Consider the following 10,192-nt stretch of genomic DNA (forward strand, 5'->3'; position numbering starts at 1 on the left):
TTGTCTTTGGTGGGTCCATCTTTCTGCTTTCATTTTTGGCTGAGTTGGCATCAATTATGACCTAGTCATTTCTTTTTTCTTTTTCTTTAATTATTCCAATTTCTTAATTTTTTTTTTATCTTGTCCGTGAAAGATTTAGTTGTTTACTAGTTTAGGGCCCGTGCAACGCACGACTACTACTAAAATAATTTATTATTTTAATAGTAACTAAAACACTTGTGATATTAGGAAAACATGAAAGTAAAAAGGATATATGAAAAAGTATAAATTCAAAGTTGTGTAAAAAAATATTCAATTGAACCAAATTTGCATATTACTATATACAAAGTTAAAAATTATAGTCGTTTACTTGTATGTAGAACGATCTAACAACGTTACTCAAACCCGAATGACTCAAGACTAATTTTCGAAAAGATCCGAACATAACCGAGTTAGTCAAATACAACATATTTTGAATTGAGTAAAATCTTGATAAATAAACTTATATGTTAGTCTACTTACCATGTATTATTATTTTAATTAACATTCTTACTTACCAGTTACCATGTAATATATTATTAATAGTAGACTAACATTAGAAGTTCATTTATCAATATTTTTTATATTTCTTATCAGATTAAAAAGTTATAATAATACATAAATAAAATTATATCATAAAGGAAAAAATAATATTGATTTAGCTTTCCTCCAATAATATATTATGCAGTACACATATATGGTAACTAAAATATATTTTTATCTTAGTTTCCTTAAAAAAATGTAATGTAATTTATTTATTTTAAAGTAAAAAAAAAAAACATTTTGGCGGGAAAAAATCGCACCAGAAAATGACACGTGTCATTCCTGGTGTCTCTTTTAGTATATAGTAATAGATGGACGACGTTACACATCTGCTTACTTCGCACCACATATATCGAGAAACTAATCGTGCGGCGGATATAGCCAGAATAAGGTAATAAGCCATACAATGTGTTTTTCTTTCTGTTATGTAGTGGGAACAACCTTGCAATAATAGAATACACAAGCTTTATCACTTCATTAAGGATTTTCTGCAAATACTTTACATTTGATAATTATATTTATAAAAAACATCGATATTCAAGGTCCAGCCAGTCCGTTTAAGCTTGGCCCCAACAAGCCCTAAACCGGCCCGTTGAACAGGTCTACTATTCGAGGGTCATAGGCTATGATATACTTTGACGTATTTGAACATTTGCAGCATGTTGATTCTGGATCTTGCTCGTTATACTTTACATTTGATGATTATATAAAAATTAAAATTGAAAAAAAAACATCGATATTCAAGGCCCCCGACCCATTTAAGCTTGGCCCGACCAAGCCCATTGAACAGGTCTAATCGAGGGTCATGGGCTATATATACTTAGACGTACTTCAATAGTTGCAACAGGTTGATTCTGGATCTTGCTCGTTATACTTTACATTTGATGATTATATAAAAAATAAAAATAAAATAAAACAAAGCATCAATATTCGAGGCCCAGCCGCCCCGTTTAAGCTTGGCTCGGCCCAGCCCGTTGAATATGTCTACTATTCGAGGGTCATAAGCTATGATATACTTTGACGTAATTCAATAGTTGCAGCACTAATAAGGCGGAGTAGGGTAGTTTCGAGCTCTTCTCCGTTGCTCCAGTCATGGACGGTGGCCTTGACGAGAGAAGGGTTGCCGTGAATGTGCTTCCACAACGGAAACTTTTTCCGGGGCATGACATGATCATTTTCTCCAAGTTTCAAACTAGGGCAATAATCACCTCCACCATCTCCAATATAGATGGCTGTACTCTTTATTCCAATTTCACCAGCAGAAGTTTGTATGTGCTTGAGAATCATTCCCTACACAAAGTTCCAAAAGATTAATAGATCAGTAATTCAGTAGTTTATCTTTTGAAGGAAGATTCTCTATATCAGTTAACTCTACTGTCTGTAATTCTACAAAATAAAACACATGCTGTTAATGTAATTCTACTGTCTGTCTTTACACATTTTTTACGCAGAAACGGAGAGATATATTACATTAGGTTAAGAGGTAACCCGAAAAGGTACCATAAAGTTTAGTACAGACCAAGCAAAAGGCAGCAAAGGGCCTCCTATAATACAAGGCACAAGCCATTAAGCCATTGCTGCAAATTACATCTAAGCAAAAGGAAGTTCAGATTACTGACAACAAAGGCGAAAAGATTTCCTGAGTGCATAATATGACAAGAACATATCAAAAATCAACCCATCTATAAAGTTACCCGGACTCGGATACCCATATTGGACACGGTTACATGTCCAAGTGTCCGACACCTATTTTGTGAAAAAGTTGCAAGATTTTGGTCCAAAATGAAGTGTCCAAGTGTCGAGGATCTGACACAGGTGTTTGAGGTAAAAATGAAGAGTCCAGGTAACACAAATACTCTCAACTACAATACCTTGAGTTTTAAAACAACTTCCAAACTGTACATGGTTATGTCTGTAAAAAAGCCGATTTCAGAAACTCAGAAATGGAGAAAAAGTTTAAGACCAGCCATCATCATCAATTCCTCGTCCAAAGAAGCAAGAAATCGACTTCAGAAAATTAGCTTTCACTTTTTCCAAAGAATCCCAATGTTAAATTGGAGATCTCTCTCTGTCTCCCTTCACTTATAAAGGCTAGGAATTTCCATAAAGGTAAGAGCAAATCACTACACAATCATACATTCGACAGAGGATAGATAAATCAAATTTTAATGTGTGGCAACTGACAACCATCCAAATAAAACCATATGGTGTAAATTTGTTCACTTTGTTGTGTTATCTTTTACGTTCAATGCGAGTAGTACTGCTTTGGCATTTAAATCCTCACTATTCATATTCTCTTGCTTCAGAATCAGAGTACAGTAGTACACTGAAATAGACTGGAAATTCAAAATATAGAAATGAGCAATGATAAGAGAACTTTGGGATGATGCTGTTCAATTGTAATTTGATGCGACAAGTCAACAAATCATCAAATTGAGCATACAATCCCAGACCTCCGAGTAGCTGGACACTCAAAATGCTAAGTAAAGCAAAATAAACTCAACCTATTTTCTTGTTGTCTTCATCCTTTCTTCTCTCTAATAGAGGATCAGATCTTCTTTTTACCTCCTTCCTACTCTGAACTAACTCCCTTCCTTCCTCTTCAAGCTAATTATAACAAACTAATTATCCCCCACCAATAGTACCCCTTGCCCTATGCCTAGTGCATTAGAACTGAAAAGAGACCTTCAAGCCTTCAACCATCATAGAAAAAAGAAACCAAAAGCACCATTCTTTTCTGAAGCTGTTCTTTTCTTCAGTAACTATTTCCGCACGTTTACAGCTTTGAAAGGAACAGTTCTGTTTACTCTGCCCAAGGGTGTCCTGAAAAAGATAAATGTTGTGTGAAGGGCATTCTTATAGTCAGGACAGTGTGATAGCAATAAACCAGGCTATGTGGCATTGGATAAAGTGTGTGAGCATAAGAAGAGTGGTGGTTTAGGAGTGAGAAATATTTTCTTATGGAATAAGGCAGCCATTGGGAAACAAGTATGGGATATTGCCAAGAAAGTGGATAACGTGTGAGCATATATACAAAATTGCCAGAATGTTCACCAAGCTCGTGGGTCCTAATCAAACACAACAATGGACCAAGCTTGTGTGGCTTAGGCTTTTATCTTAGGGCTTTTCATGCTAGGAAGACTGCAGACAAGACAAAAGCTATTCAAATTGCACATAAGTGACAATAAAAATTGTGCTAGTTGAGACGGCAGAGATTACAAGTTACACAATCACTTATTTGACTGTAAATTCAGTAGAAAGTGTATTCAGATGATTAACGGGTAGATGAGAGCTGGTGCCGAAACCACAAATGTGTATATTCTGTAAAATGGATCCACAGAAAAACACAATCCAAGTTCATGAAGAATGTTCGGTTGGCTGCAGCGACTGCAACAGCCAACATGGTTTGGATTACTACGAATGCGGCACTTTAGAGCATGAAGGTGGATTATATAAGTCAGTGATTTCAGAGATTAAAAGCAGTATAAAGAGTAGAATCAAAAGCATTATAGGAAAGAAGGTGTCTCAGGTTGACATAGATTGGTTAAATGATCTGTAGTTTGTTTTGTATACCTGGATTCTGCAACTCCCGTGTTTTAATTTGTTTTTACAGAGCCCGAATGGCTGTAGATGAAGAAAGATCTGTTGAGGAAGCTTGTTACCTGATGCTCCTTTAGGTTGTAATTTCTTGGTTGGAAATATATACTCTCTTACTCACTCAAAGGAACAAAAACAAAGGAACAGTTCTGAGGTAAGCTATGATATATATCGAATTTCACTGTGCTGTGCTACCTCCATTCCACAATACATGCAACATTTCTTTGCACGTATTCCAACACGCTTCTTTGGACATTAATATCTCTAAATGCGTGTAGAAGTAAAAATTATAAAAAGTTGATATTTGAAATCCTCGCATTGTTACGAATTTAACAAGATCTCACTTGACTACGGAGTATGTTTTTTCTTAAATAATGGTGATTTTTTTTGTCAAAGTTGATTGATGAATAGTGCCCAAATGAGAAATAATGCATGTATTGCGAAACGAGGTAGTATTTTTGTAAACTAACTTAGAGCCTGAGTTACTATTATGCCCATGGCCTAATGCTAAAATTAGCAAAAGCTAAATACTCCTCAGAAAAGACAGAGAAACATCATCCTGGTGAAGGAGAAACAAGAAAAAAATACCATTGCATGGCTCCATCCTCGCCAACAAACTAACAGCATGTACTCCGTATGTATTTACTCCCCTATATACAACTCTAAACAGGGGTGGAGCTATGGAGAGGCTAGAAAAGCCCATGCCACCTCGTATGATTTTGAAAATGCACATATAACTATATAAGGTATGCCGAAGTGACAGGTTCTAAGCTTCTAAGTTAGTGATCTAATGGCAGCTCTTCTTAAAATAAATTATGTAAATTCTATGCTCAGAAAAATCTCAAATCTCTAATTTGCTTCACCACCTCTGTCTTCTACAGTTCTACTGCCCCCCGCAGCCTCCTTACATTTTGTGCTTACTTTAAGTCTTTCATCTTTGTCAGTTTCTTTTCCTTTTAGTCACATTGTTTGTATCTTCTTTTATTCCCATGTATTTATTTTAAAAAATATCGAGGGTATTGTTTTACTGAGCCTATTGCTTTATTAGTTTAGCAAAATAAGTAGGTTAAAGAAAATAGAAAAATTAGCAGGATAAGAGAAAACTGACATCTCCTATATGAGTAGCGAACACACATAAAAGTTACTTCCAAAATTTCATGTTATACTCCAGCGTCCCAATAGGCTTCCCCAAATGGAAAACTTGAAAGTTGGTATTGAAGTTATGACTTATGAGTCAATATGTTTGTATTATACAGAGTGATGGTCATTACTTATTACTAAAGTGATTCCTAGATTACCCTAAAACTATAGAAGTGGATAACACTCATAACAGTACTATTAACATAAAGCTCTCCGGTAATTATAGCAATGTAGCAGTAGAGACAATATCTATTTGTTTGGCTATTCAAGAATATAGTGAAGCACTAGCTGCAACTTGAGGAATGACATGAAACCAATCCAGAGCAAAGAGACACAACCACACTTTTATCATAATTACATCCTTCTCCATATCAAGAATATTTTGAAGGACTGGACTCGGTGTTGATGAGTATCATTCTGTACTGGACTCAAATTTTTATTTTGCCTAAGTCGGTTTACAAAAAGATTAATGCTATCTGCAGGTCGGAATCATGATACTTCGAAGCCTGGGTATATGGCATGGGATAACCTGTGTAAGCCTAAGAAATGTGATGCTTTGGAATACAGCAGCCTTGGGTAAACAAGTGTGGAACACTGAGAGGAAAGCTGACAACTTATGAGTCACATGGGTTAGTGACATTTACATCAAAGGAAAAGATTGGAAGGACTACCAAGCTCCTAGTAGCTCTAGTTGGGCTTAGAAGTGCGTTTGCAATGCTAAACATGATTTGAGCTTGATGTTATCAGGTAATGGGTGGATATCAGGGCCTAAATACAACATAAGCAACATATACTCTGAGCTAAATGTGCAGGGGCAAAGAGTGCAATGGTGTAAAATGGTGTGGTGCGGATTTTATGTTCCTAAACACCGGTTCTTTTGTGGCTGGCTATGCTTAGGAGGTTGCTGACAAGACAAAGGTTGCGCCACCTTCAGGTTAACGACTCTGAGCTACGTACTATTTGTGATAAGGAGGTGGAGTCACAAAAGCAAATCATTCAAGAAGCTAAAGGTTGGTTGCAGATTTAATGCTATGGCTACTGACTTCTTTGTTCTTCTTCGGCGGATAAACAAGAGAATTACAAAGTCTCAATTTTGGAAGCATGTAGCTAGTGCTGCAGTTGCTGCCACTGTGTACGGGATTTGGTGTGCTAGGAATGACGCCTTATGGGAGTTTAAGGTGGCTAGTGTGAACACGGTAGCTAAAAAGGTTAAGGGGATCAAGAGAGCCAGGATAAGAAGTATAATGAGTAAGAAGGTTCTCATCACAACAAGGAATGGTTTGATTCTTTCTAAAAATGAGTGTTTAGCTTCTGGTTCCCGTTAAGTCTGGTTTAGTTAGGCCTGTTGGCTATGTTGTATTTTTGTTCTTTTGACGCTTGAGGTAGGAGGGGTCCTTCCTAGAAGGTTTTCTCACCCTCAAGTACTCTGTTTGTTGTTTGTATGTGTTTGTGCTTGATTGATTCTAATAAATTCTCTTACTTACTTACCAAATTAAAAATATATATATATATATATATATATATATATATATATATATATATATATATATATATATATATTTGGCTGAGAGCCTGAGAGTCTTCCATTCATTGGCATACAAGCAAATTTATATTATTCCCAGTTTATAAAACCCAGACTCCACAAGCTGTCCATGGATTATTAACGAAGTATGGACCAAAGGTTCATAGTGTAATTTTATACTCCGTATTAAACAATTCTATGCAAGTTATCAACTTAAGTTGTTTAACAAAAAACATACCTTGCACATGTTGGAAGGGCAAAGTGTACACCCATGAGGACATAATTCAAAACCATGATACGGCGCAATCCTAAGCCTTCCATCATTGTCAACAGAAGTTGGATTTGTTATTATTTCTTTGAAGAACCCAAACAACTGATATTGTTCCAGGATCGTCTTGATGAAAAATTGATTCGCGTCACTTACTATCCACAATTCACATCTAAGGTCACAAATGTAACAACCATAAGTTTGTAAGCTTCACATTATACTTAAAAATCCATAGTTAATAATCAAATTTAAACCAAGAAAACCCCACTTAAAGGGTAACTCAATATTATACGAGCATTATTATTATATAACAGTCTTCTACCCCATAGAATGAGCAGATTTAATCGCTGAAATAATCTTCGGGTGTAATGGCATTTGCTTTAAACACTCTCCAATATCTTGAATTGTTTTCCCTCGTAAATGAAGCTCCTCCATCATCTTATTCTATATAAATTTAGATACTATAAACCTTAATCATTTGTTAACTCATGGAATTTAATGGTACACCAATACAAAAACTTATTGCAAGCAATACAAAATCATAAATTCGACAAACTAAGGCTCCGTTTGGTTTGGTGTAAAATGTTTTCGTGGAAAATGATTTTCCCCTTTTCAATTATTTTACGTTGCATGGTTTGACAAGGAATAAAAAGAAAATCCATATCTCACCCAAAGATGGAAATTTTTCCATTTGATAGGAAGGGAAACCACTTCTCTACTTTACTTCCTTACCTCCCTTCCTTCTTCCCATCAATCTTCATCCATTTTCCTTTTGTCTATTATTTTTCTTGTAAGAAACCAAACAAAGGAAAACTAGTTTTAAAGGGCGTTTTTCATAGAAAATCATTTTTATCCGAAAATGTTTTACGCCAAACCAAATAGAGGTACGCCGAACCAAACGGAGCCTAAAGGTCAATAATTTAGATTGGATTCAATCCCATGTCTCGAGTACCACCCTCACGACTTAACCAGCTAATTAAGTTGATTGGTACTATGACCTATCAAACAATCCCTAAACATTTTGGTAATCAAAAAAAGAAACCCTAAAAACATAGCCCACAACTTAATTTCAAGTGATTGCAAGTAAATTCAATGGCTTAAATCCCAAGCTAGAGTATACCCCTAGAAACATTACCAACAAAGCTATGAAGTACATATACTTTATGGATGAACAGAACATAAAATTGAGAATGGGAAGGGGACTGACCATGAGAGAGTTCCATGGCAAAGTGGAAGCAAGTTGATCGAATAAGGGAGTAAGACCCATCTGGGTTACAACCCATCTATCGCTATCTCCATCAATTATTGTTCGATCGAAGTCGAAAATCACCATTCTTTTCAACATTTTTTCAGAGGGGATCGGAATTACTTCGCTCAATCGCCGGTGATTGAAGGGGTGTTGGTTATTTGGGGAAACCAACCAAACCTAACCGGTTAACCGATTAATGGAGCTTTTAAAAGTCAACCAAAACATAATTTTTCATCTTATACCCAATTTTAAAACTCGGACCTAGAGGGCTAGACGGCTAGACCGTAGAGGTGTCAAAATGGTTACTCGAGTCCGTTTTAGATTTGGTCATTTTGGGTCGTGGGTTATTATCAGGCCGGATACTTTTCTATCCTAGATCAGGTTGGGTAATGTCAATACTTTTCTATTCTAGATCGGGTTGAGCAATGTCGATACTTTTCTATCCTAGATCGGGTTGGGCAATGTCGGTTGTTTCTTCATTTTGGGTTCAGGTCGGGTTTAGATCGAGTCATATTTTGTTTGGGTTTAATTTAATGTACGGGTTTTGTAATTTTGTTGAGTCTGTTTGAGTCGGGTTTGTGGCGGATAACTTCAAGTTTGGTCTAATCATATTTTGCTTGGGTTAAATAATTGTACTAATAAGAACTATGAGTGTATGGGATACCTAGTTAATATCAGTTTTTTGGTACTCAGATTGTGAGAGTAGTGGGGAATTGACCAATCCCTGATATTAGGCTATAATTTCCCTTTGTTGTGGGACAAATTGAAGAAAGGTGATGAGAAAAGGAAATAGATAGCGGAAAAATGCGGAAAATCCAAAGATTCCTTCTCAACCAAATTCTCCAAATACAGAAACTAATAATAGTTGCATGATTAGTATCAAAATCATTTTAAACAGTGTTATCAGATACATTATCCAAAAACCAGGTATTAAAAGTGGAGTCGTTGTTTGATTTTGGGGATAAACTTTACATTTGACTAGGAATCAATTGCTCTAGGGCAAGTAAGGAAATGTGTTCCAAGTCCTCTTGGGAGTTGGGACAAAAATGGCAGTTTCCCATTGGGATGATCTGTCACTAGCTAAGTGTTGGGCAGTGGGGAGTCTGTTCCAAAAATACAACCATAGGAAGATCTTAATCTTTGGAGGGCATCTTGCTTTCCATATGGAGCTCCATTTTCTATCTAGGATAATATCAGGGAACTTGGAGCTCCAAATGTGACTGTAGTCAGTTTTAGAATCAAAATGTTGGCCCTTAGATAGGGTGCAGAATGGGGTATCACTACCAAACTTTGGGATTGGTATGGCATGGATCTAGTGAATGATGTCTGTTGACATAATAGCACTAACGGGAATGATGTCCGTGAGTATTAATTACTCACCAAAAAACACTCGTGAACAAGGTTTTTTTGTCTTGCTGGGAATGCTCTAAGGGTTCCTTTCCCTGACTAGTTATCATTCCACAAATTAATATTCTGGCCATCCCCTATATACCAAGCAGTGAGATTCTGACCATCCCCTATACACCGTAGATCTAATCTATTACTATATACTAAAAGAGACACCAGGAATGACACGTGTCAATTCCTGGTGCGATTTTTTTTCCGTTAAAAACAACTTTCCAAAAAAATATCTGTTTTATTTTATTTTTATTCTCTACCTTTTTTTTATAAACTATTTATGTTTGGAAACAAAATTTAGTTTATAACTTATGGCAATTGATGTGGCCTAAAAGAACGCCACCTGGCTGTACCATTAAAGCCCAAAAAGAAGGCCCAAAAGCCCATCAGCAGGCAAATCTCGAACTCACATGCACACGCAGGGCCTAGACCCATCAGTGAGTCATGGGACCCACCT

At 36.2% G+C, this 10,192-nt stretch overlaps 1 protein-coding gene across 2 annotated transcripts; it reads right to left on the minus strand.

The window, feature by feature from the left end:
* Positions 1-1,223: 1,223 nt before the first annotated feature.
* On the minus strand, positions 1,224-8,560 carry LOC110778547 (thiamine phosphate phosphatase-like protein). Of its 2 annotated transcripts, XR_008927432.1 has the most exons (5): positions 8,296-8,560; positions 7,411-7,532; positions 7,059-7,260; positions 3,066-3,384; positions 1,716-1,851 (listed from the first exon to the last, which is right to left on the minus strand). XR_008927432.1 is itself a non-coding variant. In XM_021983098.2 (4 exons), the coding sequence occupies exons 1-4, from the start codon at positions 8,431-8,433 to the stop codon at positions 1,567-1,569; spliced, it is 747 nt and encodes a 248-aa protein (XP_021838790.1). In that variant the 5' UTR covers positions 8,434-8,550; the 3' UTR covers positions 1,224-1,566. The 2 variants fall into 2 exon arrangements, 1 of the variants encoding a protein (XP_021838790.1); XM_021983098.2 differs by lacking the exon at positions 3,066-3,384 and having other exon boundaries at positions 1,224-1,851; positions 8,296-8,550.
* Positions 8,561-10,192: the final 1,632 nt, after the last annotated feature.

The sequence above is a fragment of the Spinacia oleracea genome, chromosome 2, assembly GCF_020520425.1.
Source record: "Spinacia oleracea cultivar Varoflay chromosome 2, BTI_SOV_V1, whole genome shotgun sequence".
In the NCBI taxonomy this organism is placed as follows: Eukaryota; Viridiplantae; Streptophyta; class Magnoliopsida; order Caryophyllales; family Amaranthaceae; genus Spinacia; species Spinacia oleracea.